Genomic DNA, 16,150 nt, shown 5'->3' with positions numbered 1-16,150 from the left:
AAATGGGTTTTTGAATCCAAAAAGAAGTCATTTTCTAATTTGATACAGAAACCTAGTCCAAACATATGGAAAGTATCTGAATTTCTTATGTTAAATGCTTTAGCTCATCGCTCAGAGAAACAAAGCAGTTCCCATTACTTGTCTTATCAGTAGGGGAACCTAGTCTCTGTAAGGCTGGGTTCACACTACTTTTTTTGCAATTATTATTATTTTTTTTTCTTCATGTTTTTGCAAAAAAAGATGGAAAAAGTTTTTAGAGTTGCAATATTGACCCTTTGCCGTCTGTGGTTGCCACCCAGCTCTGATCTTGTAATGCACTATACATATGGCCATGAACATGACTATCGATATCTGTAAACGTCACACTATATTTATGGCTTGTTGTACTGTACTGTGGCTTATCATTAACGTTTATGGTATATGCTTTATCATATGGGTTGTGTTCTATTTACTCACAATGTAACAATTTGTACAGTAAATGTTTATTGATTTGTGCTCGGGTCTTACGGATATTGGGTAATAATCTGTCAGATGTACGATTCATCTGCTGTCATAAGTGCATTACCAGCTGAACTTTACTCTTCTTAGAATTTCATAAAGGTTAGCGTGTTTCACAAGTACTTGCTGTTACAGGAATGGTAATATAATGGTTATCATTTGTCAACATATTTGTTCATGGTCGGCTGTTTTAGGGAGAAGTTGAAGTTTGAAAACTAGTCCACTATTAATAGATCCTGTTTGAGATTCTTAGAAATGGCCGATCTCCAGAGACATCCAAAAAGAGAGAGTGCACAAGATAGTAATCTACAGTGAGCCCCATTGTTATCAATGAAGAAAAGAGCAAATGACCAGGCCAGGTCACGCCAACAGGAGGGGCTACCTTACAAGGCATCCAGGAAGTTTTGGGGGACCGTGATGGACCTACCCCTTCCCCACCTCCCAGATGACTATGAACAGCTGATTGAAGTTTATTGTATTTTTGTATGTTTTTTTCTAAAGGCCTTGGTTTTCACATACAGTTTCCTTGCTATCCTATGTATCACACAAAGTTATTGGAAATCATAAGGAGATATGTAAGCATAACAAGATAGATTATTTGATTTCCTTACTTTTCTCCTTTTATGCTGATAACATTTTTGTGTTCTTTTTCATGCCGTCTTTTAAACCAAGGAATTTCCTTTCAGAATGGTTTCCAAGACTGGAGACAATATGGGGTGTTTTGGCGGAAGAAATGCTGATTGTTGTATTGCCAGTGGGAGTCTAGCAGACAGGAAACATTGGTATCGGATCCTAGTGGGGTGGTATACAGCGGATCTCTATGTTCTGCCGATACCGTGGCTGATAACACTTAGCAGTATGTATATGGGATTTATAGTCCTACTTTTATGTCTCTCCCACAGCTATTCGGGTATCCAGTCCTTCTTGTTTCAGCACCCTTTACTGACCACCGGGATCCAATCCATAGGACGTTGGTTAGCTTTCTTGGCTTGTTGCACTGGCGTCTTGTCTTAGGTTGGATCAAAATTCAACATGGAGTTTGTTTCACAAAGCTGACAAACATAGGGAAATTAGTTCATAAGCTCCATTCGGGACTGGGTCCCTGTACAGAGCTGTGGGATATGTTGGCACTATATAACCAACAGGAGCTGCCTTTGAAAAATGATGAAGGGTGATGAATATAACTGGAATCTATGAATCACAGAACATGTATTGATAAAACTAGTGAAACTTAGACGATAATTCACCTTGAAGCAAAGTAAATGTTATAGTCGGTAAATGATTAAATGTAATAAAGATGATTTGCATTGTGATGTTTATTTATAAGTCAATTAATAGTTAATAGTTATGGAATCTCTAAAGCAGGATTGGGGAACCTAGGTCCCTCTAGGTGTTGCAAAGCCACAATGCCCATCATGCCTGGACAGCCAAACTTTGCTTTTGCTGTCCAGGCATGATGGGAATTGTAGTTTTGCAACGGCTGGAGGGCCAAAGGTTCCTGAGAGAGAGAGAAAGAGACAATCTGCAGAGCTTTTCTCTTTGTGAAGTATTGATTTAAGGGCAGGATACCTCCCCAATGTGGTGCCATATAGAGATACTTGGAGTGTCAATGGCTTCATAGACAAGGTCACCCAGGAGATTACTGTCCAGATAGTCATGAACTATAGATTATTTCCCCCCCCCCCCCCCCCCCTCCGAGTTGGAAAGGATTCAGAATTTTGTCAAACATAGGTTGGAATTAAAGCTGAAAATTCGTCGTTCAATAAGCTGATTATGTACAGACGCAGTCAGAGGATTTTCTTTCCCTTTCTTCTATTGAACATGATCTGACCTGCCGAATCCCTGTGAAAAATTTTCATGAAGGATCGATCAAAGCCCAGAACAGTTTTATTTTCCGAGCTTCCCCAAGAAGTCGTCTTGCTTGTTGACTTTTTCTTTATTGCAAGGAAAATGTTAACCTTATTATTAGACAGGATGAAGCATGCCGGGGGACAACGTCACAGTCCCTGGAAATCCCGAGCAGAGCTTATGCAATGGAAGTTATACTTTCAGACAACTCTATGTCCTCCAAATCTTATTCTTGGATCACAGAAAACTTTTTATCGACAATATTCAGAGATTGTAGCAACCAAAACTAACATGGGCTACATAGTCCTCTAGGTCCCTCCACCATGTGAAGGAGGCTTTTAAACACGGCATTATAGATGTTTATCGTAGATTCAGATCACTACACTAACCAATCCCAGGATTTTCAGCCTTCATACGGATGCCGTGGTCATTACTATAGTGTCTCTAGTTTTGTATTCTGCACCTTGATCATTGTTACTTGCCATGCATCGTTCTTACCCGGGCCCATAACAGGAGAGATGGAACTCTCTGCCAAAAGTCCTATTTTTGGCCCTTAATAGGACTCTTATGTGTGAGGGTTCAATGTATTTTAACACAACAGCAACTGGCGCCAATCTCTGTAATGCCATGGGGACGTCTGTCAGCACATTGGCATGGCCTGTGAGCATACAGCAGCTGCTACGACCCGTCATGCTGGAAGGAATAGTAAAGCCACCAGGCGGATTCTCTCTTTCTAAAACATTTAGGCAGAACCATAGTAAAGACCATATTCTAATGATATGGGAACAGGGAATGTATGACTAGGAATCTGGTAAAGATGGATGATAACTATACTTATTGTCAGTCGGCTTCCCCATACAAGAGGGCAGAATGACTTGGGTTTACTGGTAATTTGTCTCTAGGGCATATAGAGGTGTAGTATGTGTGCCAGTCTTTCCAAGGACCCCGTTATTATTACTTTAAAGTCAAAGAAGTTTCCGGCACTTGTCGTCTCCTAATGATTTCACGTAGATGGAAGTTATTGATGTAGGAAGGTAAATGGAGTATGTGTAATGTGAACATGGCCCTGCTCCATGAAAAGGAAATGTGAAGCTTTAAATGTATGCAGAATGCAGCGATCAATGAGCCTGGACTATCATGTAGACACGGACACAAGGCAATAACCCTGCTTTACATAATAGATACGATGATGTGATTCTCTCGGGTGCCTTAACTAGTTTGCATAGGAATGAATGTGGTCGGTACAAGGAGAGTGCTCAGTTACTATGTAAAACAAGGAGAATGGAAAAATACTTGTGTCAAAGCAGGACAGAAAAATGTAGTTTTATTCTGTCAACTGGTTAAAGGGAATCTGACAGCTGCATACCATGCTCAGAGCTACAGACATAGACAGATATCTAATATAGAGATAACAAAATGTAACAGGTCTCTTAGCAGATGGCTGTTTGCAAAGTTATAAAATCAGATTTTTCTTTTAAGCTTCTAGAGAATGAAGTTGCGCTAAGCTGCAGTATGCACGCCTCCTTCCTCCCTGCCCTGCCTGACTGGTGGTACAAGGCTGCTGGAAGCCAAGCAAGGATAAGTGAGGAGGGGGAGGAGGTGTGCATGCTGCAGCTCAGCCCATCTCGATCACTCATGAGTTTAAAAGAAAAACATGATTTTAATACTTTGCAAACAGCAATCGGCTAAGAGAGAGTGTGAGATAAGAGTTTCTTAACAGCTATCTGTCCAGCTCTGTGCATAATATAAGACCGGTAGGTTCCCTTTAAATCATGGGAGTTACCAACAAGCTTTTCCAGACTTGGCGTGAGTTCATACTGAGGAATTCTCGTGGATAATGTTAGCCGGCCTTTCCGCCGGCTCCATAGACACCATTCTATGGGCCGGCGTATTCCGATATCCGCCGAAAGAAGTGACATGTCACCACTTTCGGCGGATAGCGGAATACACCGGTCCATAGAATGGTGTCTATGGAGGCGGCAGAAAGGTGCGCGACCAGCTGACTGAATTCCGCAGAGTTTATCCGCGAGAATTCCGTAGTGTGAACCCACCCTTACTAACAGCTCTCAAACTAATACTGACTGGACCATATACAATGAGTCAGGGGGAGGACAGTTTTGAGAAAAGAAAATGACATTTTTTTTGCTTGTGTAATAATAGATCAATATTTTGTGTCTTTTTAGGTTGTCTTTTTATTCGGGCCACTCTTCTTTCTCCATGTACTGCATGCTCTTCCTAGCAGTAAGTATGCAAAGTGATAAGTAACCTTCATATTATTATGTATGTGTGTTGTAATATAGGGTATACAAGGCTGTAGTAAGTAAGGCCCTTACAACAGGGTCTGTCCTGCCACAATGCAGTATTGGCATGGCTCCTTGCTGCTCATGTAAAGCCAAGCTTTAAGGTGGCGACAGATCAAGATTTGTGGAAAACTGCGGGCAACATATTCTCTGGACATAACCCTGTTCAGACTTGTGCAGCAAACACGTGGTTTACTGCAAGCTCCATTCAGAGAAATGGGATAGTTACAGAAGTGCATGCAAATAATCAAACTTATAATGCCAAACCATGCCACTAGCAGCTTTGCATAGTCAGGGTCTGTAAGAAATTTTTTTTTCTGCTGTCCTCTCTTTTCACCTTTTGTGTCTGTCAGGAATAAGGCCGGTTATAGCAGCTCTAAAGCGGTTATCCAGGATTAGAAAAACCTTGATACTTTCTTGCAAAAACAGCGCAACCCCTGTCCTTGTGTGTGGTATTACAATTTGGCTTTATTCACTTCAATGGAACTGCGCTGCAATACCACACCCAAAGGGAAGAAGAAATCGGGCATGTTTTTGCCAGGACTACCCTGGCAAATAACTTTTATTCTGGTTTCCTTATGGGGGGCATAATGGTTTTCCTTTGCTGTCATACACAGGCTTGCATTGCCCTTTCACATATAATATGAGCATATCCTCTTTACTAGCTTACAAAAAAAAAAAATCTGTGCTTCTCGTGTAGCTGAGTATTTCCAGTATTACCGAGACTGCCCTTATTAAATGTTCATCTTTGATTTAGCGGCGTCTGCAGGATGCGACCACACACCACAATATTCCTGTATCGTTTTACTAAAGATAGGTTCCTTTACTTTCCCTGTGGTGGGACTGAAATGTAAGAAGCACACATCATTGTATATTATTCCTAGATTCACCACCGGCACAAGTTTCTTATAAGCTTTCATACCAACTCATTTTCATATTTGTTTCAATTGTACGGGAATAATTTCTAGATTCATCTAAAAAAAAAAATTAAAAAGTCTGGCAATAGTGATGTGCTGCACCAGGGACGCCACTTAATCATAGCTCTAATCTTCATCCACCAAGTCTAACCTCAAAAGATAAAAACTGTTGACATGTTCGACATAAATTTTTTTTTTTTTTTTATAAGTGATGGGTTTACTTTTCAGTTTTCTGTATTGGATATCCTTTAACAAATATACGCCATGCAAAACTGCTACTGGGTAAATCTGGCTGTAAGTGTTGTTCTTATTAGGGACTGTGACAGACACTATATGCTTGGCAGCCAGACATCAGCTGCAGCACAGCGTGTCTGCTTATGGTTCTTTTACACGGAGTGAAAATTCGCCCAATCGAACAATTAATAATTTTGGAAGTAACAATGTGTTTTTTTAAAAACAATCAGTGCTAAGATGAAATGATATATCGTTAGAAAACTCATTATTGTGATTGTTTTAAGATCGCTTAAGCCTATCTCCCACATAGGGTAAATCGTTGAAAGACTGTTGACATGAAGCGTTCTGCGAATATACAGTGACCGACCAACAATGATTTGAGAACTTGATAAAAGATTAAAATGAACGATTTCTCGCTCATCGCTTGTTTGCTGTGTTTACACAAGCGAATTATCGCTCAAATGCGATCGTTATCGTGAAAATTCAAATGATAATCACTCCGTGTAAAAGGACCATTAGATACAGCACCTGTGATACAGGTGGTGCTCACCTCCATCAATCACTTTTGTCCAGAAAACACCAGTCTGTGGATCAAAGACTTAACTTTCCCCCGTCTTACGCCTATTGTCTGTTCTCATCAATGGGTGGTCCTCTATAGCAGTGATTTTCAACCAATGTGCCGTGGCACACTAGTGTGCCGCGACACATGGTCGGGTGTGCTGCGGGGAAAGTTCCCCAAACTATGGTGCCCCTGTAAAACAGGAGAAAACAATGGGGGAGAGAAACCTGGGGATGGGGGAGAAACAGGGGAGAGAGAAGTTTGGTGGAGAGAAGCATGGTGGAGAGAAGCACAGGAGAGAAGTAGGGGGGAGAAGAAAACAGGCCCAGGTTTCACACTGAGTATAAATACATTTAGAATCTATATTATTAACTCTATGTATAATATGTACTGTTTTAGTGCCATTTTGGTTGGTGGCTTGCCCCGGGATTTTTTAAGTATAAAAAGTGTGCTGCGGCTCAAAAAAGGTTGAAAATCACTGCTCTATAGTGACAGATGCTCTTTGTAGCCACTGTAACCAAAGAGAGTCTTTTATCTATTACAATTTTCTAAAACTGTATATGTAAATGTTTGTTCTAAACTGGACAACCTCTTTAAGTAATGTGCAGCATAGCATGACTCTTGTCTGCAGCTAGAAGGACAGATACCCAGAGCGTTTAGACATACTGTCCAGTAAAACCTAATGCTTCTTTCCATAGTGTAAACCTGTAATATTTTCTCTGTTCTCCCTCCAGTTGTATCTTCAGGCCAGGATGAGAGCAGATTGGGCCAGATTATTACGTCCCACCCTTCAGTTTGCTCTTGTTGCCACTTCCATCTATGTCGGTCTGTCCAGAGTTTCTGACTATAAGCATCACTGGAGCGACGTGCTGATCGGACTTCTCCAAGGGGCCATTGTTGCTGTTCTTATTGTAAGTAAAACCTTTAGGATGTGGGGACTCTTGTGTTTGCTCCTTATTTAACATCTATGATGTGATTTATGATCTAGACACTTACAGTGTATCCTAGGGATATGTTTAGTCGTCATGATGACATCACTAGATGACCATGGTGATCCACACTTTGCACGGAGGTCTTCACCAGACAGCACACAGCTGTTTGTATTACAGTAAAAGTCAATCATACGACTTCCCATCAGTCCCTGTTTGCTTCCCATAAATGCCCCTTAAACAGTCAGACAAGTATTTGGAGTGGGTGCAGACATGTTCTCCATATTTAGAGTGCCACGGAGCATGCAGAGATGTGGTTTCATGTGTGTGTCACATAGCGTCTCCACACATAGGCCAAGATGACAATATAGCTTTCAGCACTTACTTGTACCAAGATCTGTGCTTCCATTTGTAGTATATGTCCGACATCAGTAACTTTTGAGAACTGTCATCAGAAGTGATGCAAAGGCACTTTACAAATGTCAGTCTCCTGAGCAATGCACCAGGCATCTCATATGCTCAACCCCAGACACATCTGTCATCACAGACGCTTCAGTGGTCCCCACCATTCTTTTTGTACTTGTCATACTTGATTGCAGCCGGAGTGATGTGCAATCCATACAGGCCATGTGTCAGCAATAGTAAAGAATCTTTCAGGTTAATAGGATGCTATATTGAGTGCACGAAGTCTTAACCAGCAATGACTCATTCTCAGGACACTTTCACTCATCAGTATTTTGCATTAGTATTTAGAAGCTAAAACCAGGAGGAGTGGAAAATAGGACAGATTCTAGCTTTAGTTGGTTACTATGGGCAATACTAACCTTTTTATGCATGAAGCCCTATGTATTGCACAGTAGTCCTGAGTGTTAACCCTGTAAAGATGCTTATTCAGACCACACACACACACTTTCCATGTATACCATATTCTCCAGCCCCCAGAAATCAAAGGAGGAAAATCACAACATGCTCCATGCACTTAGAGGTTGTACAGGCAAAATTAACCTGTCCTGTATGCACAGGATAGGGGACAAGTAAGAGATTGCTGGGGGGTCCGACCTCCTTACAAGGCCTGGGCTTCTTTGTTATAAATACAGCTGCGGATATAAAACGTGACCCGCAGCTCAATTTTTTCCTATGGAGCCACTGGAAAGAGCCAAGTAGGACTTTCGAGCTGCTCCATAGAAATCAATAGAGCTGTGGGAATGGATCTCTAGAAAGGGGCAAATTAATTTTGCCTGGACTACCTCTTAAATACAACATTCAGATGTGTAGTTCTTTATTCAGTTTAACATAACACCGGCCACATATTATAGGGGGGGAAAAAAAAACTTCAAACTTTTTTAGCAGTTGTTTCCAAGCACTAAGTAGAAAACATCAATCACCTCTCCCCTGATGAGAATTTCTTATGCTTCATGTTCTCATGACAACGGCCATACGTGGGCACAATGGTTCTTTGATCATAGTGAGCGGTGCATACCCCAGAGTGATAGCTACAGCAGATTCCTTCCCGCTAGCTCTGGCGGCTGCAGCTTTATTCACATGTCCTTATATAAAGTGAATAAATCAGTGTGAGTGATCCACATCCCTGCGCTCCTCCTCATCCGCTCTCTCTCTCTATTTCACAGGTTCTTTACGTCTCAGATTTTTTCAAAGTAAAGAAAGGGGGATTCAACCAGAAGGAAGAAGACTCGCACACGACTCTGCACGAGACATCGACAAATGGCAACCACTACAACAATCACCAGCCCTGACAGCCACTCTGTCTGCAACACATATCCTGATTTTTTTTTTTTTTTTTTTTTTTTTACACCTTAAGAGTAAAAATCTCTTAATCCCTTTTAATAAGCCTTTAACCCTTTAGTGCTGGAGAGGCTAAACCTGCATGGCACTCTAGCACTTAAGCATCTATGTTGCACCCTTCTTGTATGCACCACTGAATCGATAAGAAAAGCGCAGCGTGTCGGAAGACGCTGCCTTCTCATGACTTAATACGGATGACAAAAAGGCTGCGTAATCTGTATGTAAGCAACACGTGCAATGGACAGCTGCTGCTATACCTGTTGGATGCCCACTTTGTATATAGTTATAAAGAACACCTTTTTATGTATATGTTATAGCTTTAAAGAAATAGTTTTAATGCTTTTATAGGCATTGTTCACACTAGTTTTTTTTTCTTTCCCCCTCCTTTCTGGGTTTCAGTATTAGAAACAATACCAGACCTCCTGAGGAGAACCTGACAGGGCTCCATTGTGAATGGAAGCCATGACACTAGTGTGGACCAACCCCTACAACTATATAAATGAGAGAATGAAATGTGGTATTGATATTGTATATTTTTTTTTAATTAAAAGTGTGGAAACAGTATGTACAAACACTTGTATTATATTGCTTTGCTCGAACGTTGCTTGTTCTGCAAACATATAACACCAAAAACATTAAAAAGGTTTATAGCAAACGTCTGGTCTTTGTTGGTTCAGTTGTCCAAAGAGCTAACACTCCAAAATGCGACAGCTTCGACACAAACTGCTTCTAATCCATTTCGCTATAGGTACAGACTGGCAGCAAACACAATGTCCCTCTTGATCTTTGTAATTCCTGAAGGACAAGAACAATAAAAGTCTTAAGTGAACATGGAGAAAGCTCTAATACTCCTAGTAGTTCAAGGAATTCACGTTCTCACCGCCACAAAGGGAAGGTGGAGTCGTGAGAAAAATCTGGTAATTATATTTTGGAAATAACTTTTAGGAGTATACAAGATGTGAGGTCTGACGGCTACACCCAGCAATTACAATTCACTGCTAAATCTTCAGAGGTTTTCAGCTATTATAGAAAGTGCTTAAATGCCACTCTGCTTTCTGTGAAAATTAGCACCAGTGCGCACAGCGCTTCATTTGGCGGATGCAGGACAAGCTAACTGTACATATTTTAAAGTGATGTTATACAGAATTTGCAAAACTTAGCTATTGTCTTAAACCGCCACAATTTTCCACAGGTTGTGTGTGGCATTACAGTATGATTCTAATTCAATGGAATTGAGTTGCAATACCCCACATGCCCAGAGTACAAGACAGTGGTGCTTCTGGAAGAAATGAGAATTGTCTATCTGACCCCCCCTTGTCCTTAATTGGTGTGTAGTATTGTAGCTCACTTCAACATTGTGATACCACACATTACCTGAGGACAAATGTGGTGCTGTTTTTCTAATCCTGAATGACCCCTTTAATTGCATCACAGGCCCCTAACAAACTGATAGACTCCACTTACTTTATAGGTCATGCAGATGTTAACATTGGAAGATCACTCTTTCTTGTATACAAACAAACTAAAACGATCATCAGATTCTTTGAGAAAAATGTCCTGCCATCTACAGATCTTACAGACTGGTGTGTCTCTATGGTATTAGACTACAAACAGCCCCCTGTGTAGTCCTGTTTGCATATATATGTCTGCTACTTCTTACTATCAGGATACTCTCAGAAGAGAGTAGCCAGACTACACAGGATTTGATTGCTGTCTGTTACCATGGAGACACATGAGTGTACAGGAGCTGTAGATGCCAGAAATTACCGTCCGTCTGTTATTGAAGGTGTATGGCCACCTTTACAGTGAGGGAAGGCAAGCAAGTCTAAAAATAAATAGTGGATGCAGGATCAGCATCCTTTAAACTAATTACCAATCACTATATATATTATAGGGGGTGTTTTGGTGAGTCCCTTTAAGGCTATGCTCATGCACACATTTAAAAAGAATGCAGTATATTACGTAATACATAACCATAAGTTTGAAATAGGAATACACACTGTTTACAATGAATTTAAAAACACTTGGTAAGTGACATGGCATATATTAAATATGGCTATATACGTTGACGTTGCAACAGGAAGATACACCAGAGACATCAGAGACTATGCTTAGTATTTCTGATGGAAAACTACACCGTGGGAACATGCCCTTAAATGGCTCAACAATCATAACTTGGATTTTGCCAGAAAACTGTTCCCACTTATTAGAAAGATTACTGGCAGCCAGCGATCTTAAACCAGGGTTAAAGCTAGTGATGTCATGGCACGGCACTGAGAGGACGGGAAAGACATAAAAAAATGGAGTCTCTTCACACCAGGATAATCTGTGCAAGATAATAAAGAGGGATTATAACCGTACTCTGGGGAGAGCTTTATCATAGGAACATGATATATTGCTATGACGCTGTTAATACTGGATGGTGTAATGTCCAGTGCTGACTACAAGTGTGGAATGAAAGCCACATGGATGTTATGACCATGCAGTGCTATCCACAGGGTTTGAGCAGCTCTGTGGGGCCCCGGCTCTGTTATTCTAGTCCATGAGTGAAGGTCTGGACTATGATGCGCCTCACACTGAGCCTGGTCACAGATTCCGCTTTGTTCTTGCATTCTAACAGACATTCCCATTTTGTATGTCTGCATGGCACATAGAAGAATACAGCTGAGTCAGCCATTATGTCACACTGAAAAGAGTGTTGTGTGTGTGTACTTAAAGCCCTGTTAGGCTATGTTCACACTATGTAAAAAAACACTGCCATATTTCATAACAACGGTCGTAGTGGCGCAAACAGCCGTTGTTATGAAATACGGCCATGTTTTTTTACGTAGTATGAACCCGGCCTTACTGTGTATGTACACTATACACTTGGATAGTAGTGATAGGGCTGCTACATACTGTTCTGGAACTATATACTTCTGTAAAAATGGATATAGAAATATTGGTTGTAGCTGTAGGATGCCAGGAGGGGCACACAAAGCACCACACTAAAGACCCCAGGCAATGCAAATAACAGTCCATGCAGTTGAAAATCTGTATAAATTTCTATTTTTATAAATCCCAGGTCTTCCAGTACTTATAAGCTGCTATATGCCCTGCAGGAAACGGTGTATTCTTTACTGTCTGACACAGTGCTCTTTGCTGCCACCTCTGTCCTTGTCAAACTGTCCAGAGCTGGAGGTGTTTTCTATAGGGATTTGCTACTGCTCCGGACAGTTCCTGACATGGACAGAGGTGGCAGCAGAGCACTGCGTCAGAATGGAAAGAATACACCACTTTCTGCAGGACATAAAGCAGCTGATAAGTACTGGAAGACACAAGATTTTTATCAAAGTAATTTAAAGATCTTCATAACTTTTTGACACCGGAGGAACAAAAATGTTCTTAAAAATCAACCAAAAGTAGTATGTTCTCCTGAACGACTCGATGTCTATTTCACTGCACTTACCCTCTGCAAACTTGTTCTCCAGTTCTGTATTTCCGATGGCTTTAGCCGCTTGACACATCTGTCGCAGTAATTCTTCAAGACGCCTCATGCAGCGAATAATACTACCTAAAAGGAAAGCTCCAGGTTTTAGTACATCTACGATAGTACGATATATCAAACTACTACAGTTGCTCTTTAAAAACAAATCTGCGATCAGATTGGTGAAAGACAATACTGAAAATATAAGACGCAAATCTATTAGTTGCTCTGGCAACTCTTTGCACGAAGTGAGAATACCCCTTTGAACTCCAGTTTGCTACCAGTGACATTTGCCAGTTTAGGTATATGGCAGCCTGAACACTTTCTGCTTTTCTGTTAAAAAAGGAGGGAAAATAAAAAAAAATAAAAAACCGTAAAAGCCTAAAGGAACAGAGCTGCACAGTGTGTGGGACAAGCACTCGTATTCCTGCAGCCTACTGTAAAAGTCATTACAGCAGAAATGAGTCATGCTAAGAACTACAGAAGACATGTCAGAATAAAGGATCCTTCCAGCACAGGGGTCAACTCTAAAGAAGCCATTAACTTTTGACCATGGAAGTGCAATAAACTACCCAAAGCCGCGGGAGTGACTTGTGTTCTGGAAGAAAGTCATTAAAGAAATTAAAGTAACGTATGAACCAGCACATCCTGTACTTAAGAGGGGTTTGGGACTCTCAGACTATAACTGGGTAAGATTTGTAGTACAAAACATGATTTTCTTTGCATTTCTTACAAAACGTTAAAAGTGACGGAAAGACGCTAATGTTTGTTAAAATGTATCTACGTTTCAAGTAACTTTTCAGGATAAGCTGTGTTTACATGAGGAGTAGCACTCTTTGCACATTGCTTAACTGTATATGGCACTTTCAGTGACTTACAGGTCACATGTCTAATTTTCCCCCTTGAGTTTAGACTAAATGTTTTATGTAACCTTTACTGTAGACACAAAAGGAGAGATGCTGCTCCCCTATATTGCTAAAGCACACCCACAAAAGTCAGAAGCAGTATGGAGGACATCATAGAGCAGTACTGAGGAGTGTTAAGCTGTGAATCCAGCTCTGAGATGAGATATAACACTAGAAATGCTGGTGTCTTTCCCCATGTCTCTCTTAAACCCTGTATACAGACTTCTACGGCCATCAGTTACTTTATATCATATATTTTGCAAAACTTCTGAGCAGATCAGCAGTAAAGTAGCCTGATGTGAAGAGGCATTTTCTGATAAGATATATTAAATAGTTTCTTCCATTAGCTTGCATAATTGATCTATGCAAAGTTTGTGAAACTTTTGCCCTGCACATAAATAGACACTCTCTTTCAACTAAGTGCTTCCCTTTCAGAAAATGTGAATGAATCAATATGATTTATTTATTTTATAATTCAGGTGTTATTTGTGTTCGATGAATTGTCCTAGGAGCAAAAGGGTTAAACCTGTCATCAGATCTAAGATATATATGCTTGTATGTATACTTCTGTAGATAAACTGTTGGGCTTCTTGTCTATTACAGTGACGTCCTCCATCTGCTGCATCACCCATGAACTACTGGTGTACTATTAGAGGAGTCTATTCTTTCGCTGCACATCCTCACTGATCATCGCTGTAGTATGGGGTGTTGGACCCTCATAGATCACACATTGAGTAGTCATTTAAACTACAGGAAGGTCTAGCTGCTGTATATTAGTTTGACATCACTGTTCAGGGGATAGAACCTGTTCCTGGATCCATATATATTCTTACCTTCAAATACATCTGTCATTTTACAAATCTGAGCAAACGTTGCCCCATTGGCCCACGTGTGGACGACATCCATGAGATTAGGACGGAAAGTACTCAAGTACGTCTCTTCATCGACTTCTAACTTGGCTTCTGCTGAGACTTTTGCAATCCTCCGAGCAGTTTCCTGTCCAGATAGTTACAGTCATCAATCCACAATACAAGCCACATTAACAGTACAACTATACCTATAAAATACCATCAGACAGGACACTGCCAGACAAGGCTGAACGGGATACGAGTCACTGTATGGTACACAAGTCAGAATACTATACTAGATACAATATATTTAGGTTAGAATATGGATTTTTCTTAGTACTGTTTTAGTTGACGCTGCAGCATTCGTACATTACCTGCATTTGCCGGAGAGGTCCCGCTAGCTGTTCTGTTAGTTTGGGCATTTCACTGGACTGAAAGGAGGAAAAAAAAAAAAAAATGACTCTACATCCTCTGACATAGAAGAGACGAGATCACAGATCAGCGTCATTGCCCTGTAAACAATATAGACTAGTAGTGAACATATGTACATAATACAACTCAGGTGAGCCCCCTAGGATCTGCATTCTGCCATATATTTTATATAAACTCTTGTTTGGCCGCCAGTTCTCTCTTCAACCCCCTCCCCCAAACAGAAAAACACATTGAAAAGGGGGTTGACACCTTTTGACTTCTACTTATCTGCCCGATAACAAAGGGATCAGGCATGTCAAAATAAAAAACTCAGATCCTCGCTCTCCCAACATTTAACATCAGAAAAGAGTTGGGAGTAAATAGGAATGGGGATCCTTCAACCCCCCCAGCAAAACTACAATTCCCATCATGCCTGAACAGCAATAGCTATTTTGCTTTGACTGTCTAGGCATTATAGGAATCGCAGTTTTGCAAAAGCTGGAGGACTGAAGGTTCCCCAATCCTGCACTAGATGGTCGGACGATCCCGCCAAAATAGTCTGGTTCTAAAATGTATACCCAGAGTGTTACTATCATTTAAGAGAAACGTTTGACAGTTCATAAAGATGTGAAACGTTTTGATCATTGGGGGTCTAGGTGCTGACACCCCCAGTGATCACTAGAATGAGCAAGGAGAACCACTCTCTGCAGGAGACGAGCTCCATGCACGATTTTCCCACCTCATTCTAGTAATTGTTGGGGGTCTCATTACCCAAACCCCCGACTAATCAAAGTTTTTGACACGTCAAAAGGTTTTCTTCAATGACAGTAACACTTTAAGCCCAGTATATCTTTCTCTGCCTTGTAATATAGGCATATCAATAAGCTGCCATAAGCCAGTACATGGTCAGGTGACAGCAATGTTCACAGAGTAAGGAGATCTAGCTTAGTCACCCGCAGACTGTCTGATAGACTTCCTAATAAATTATACATTAAAACGGGAAGTTACGTCTTTGGAGGAATTGAGCGGCTGCCAGACACCTCTCACACACCTAGTCGCAGAAGTCTAGTTGCAGGATCAGACAAGTAAAAAGTTGATGATTCTATATTTAATATCTGAGCCTTTCATCCATATTACCAGATCTCCTACAGTCCCATAGGTTACATAGAGACTCTCAGGCTGATTGCATTTCCCTGTAAAGCTCTTCATGTGCGTCTGGGCATCCCTCCTCACCCATATACAGCTATAGCACAGCAACTTCCTCTGGAAAACCAGCTGTACAAACAGCGCACTTAATGGGAAAGTGCCCCTGGCCCCCAGCTGGCCGCCGCTGTGTGATGTGCGCTCAGCGAGGAAGAGGAGATGTTTGTTTTCGGCATGCTCTCCCACCTCCCGAGAGCTCACATGGCTACCAGCAGCCCACGGCTTTTAT

At 41.1% G+C, this 16,150-nt stretch overlaps 2 protein-coding genes across 3 annotated transcripts in view; one reads left to right on the top strand and one right to left on the bottom strand.

Moving 5' to 3' along the window:
- Positions 1 to 9,080, top strand: part of PLPP1 (phospholipid phosphatase 1) — a 62,952-nt gene extending 53,872 nt beyond the window's left edge. For both annotated transcript variants that reach the window (XM_069963057.1, XM_069963056.1), the window contains exons 4-6: positions 4,530 to 4,587; positions 7,091 to 7,267; positions 8,914 to 9,080. In XM_069963057.1, coding sequence (XP_069819158.1) covers positions 4,530 to 4,587; positions 7,091 to 7,267; positions 8,914 to 9,039 — 361 coding nt within the window. In that variant the 3' untranslated portion in view covers positions 9,040 to 9,080. The remainder of the gene's footprint in view (positions 1 to 4,529; positions 4,588 to 7,090; positions 7,268 to 8,913) is intronic.
- Positions 9,081 to 9,520: 440 nt separating this feature from the next.
- Positions 9,521 to 16,150, bottom strand: part of MTREX (Mtr4 exosome RNA helicase) — a 51,940-nt gene continuing 45,310 nt past the window's right edge. The window contains exons 24-27 of the mRNA XM_069963055.1: positions 14,682 to 14,738; positions 14,293 to 14,455; positions 12,537 to 12,641; positions 9,521 to 9,883 (exon numbers count right to left, since the gene is read on the bottom strand). Of these exons, the coding sequence (XP_069819156.1) occupies positions 9,831 to 9,883; positions 12,537 to 12,641; positions 14,293 to 14,455; positions 14,682 to 14,738 (378 nt within the window). The 3' untranslated portion in view covers positions 9,521 to 9,830. The remainder of the gene's footprint in view (positions 9,884 to 12,536; positions 12,642 to 14,292; positions 14,456 to 14,681; positions 14,739 to 16,150) is intronic.

Source organism: Dendropsophus ebraccatus, chromosome 3 (assembly GCF_027789765.1).
Source record: "Dendropsophus ebraccatus isolate aDenEbr1 chromosome 3, aDenEbr1.pat, whole genome shotgun sequence".
NCBI classification, from domain to species: Eukaryota; Metazoa; Chordata; class Amphibia; order Anura; family Hylidae; genus Dendropsophus; species Dendropsophus ebraccatus.
The sequence above is the reverse complement of the archived record's forward strand: the minus strand, read 5'-3'. Positions and strand labels throughout refer to the sequence as shown.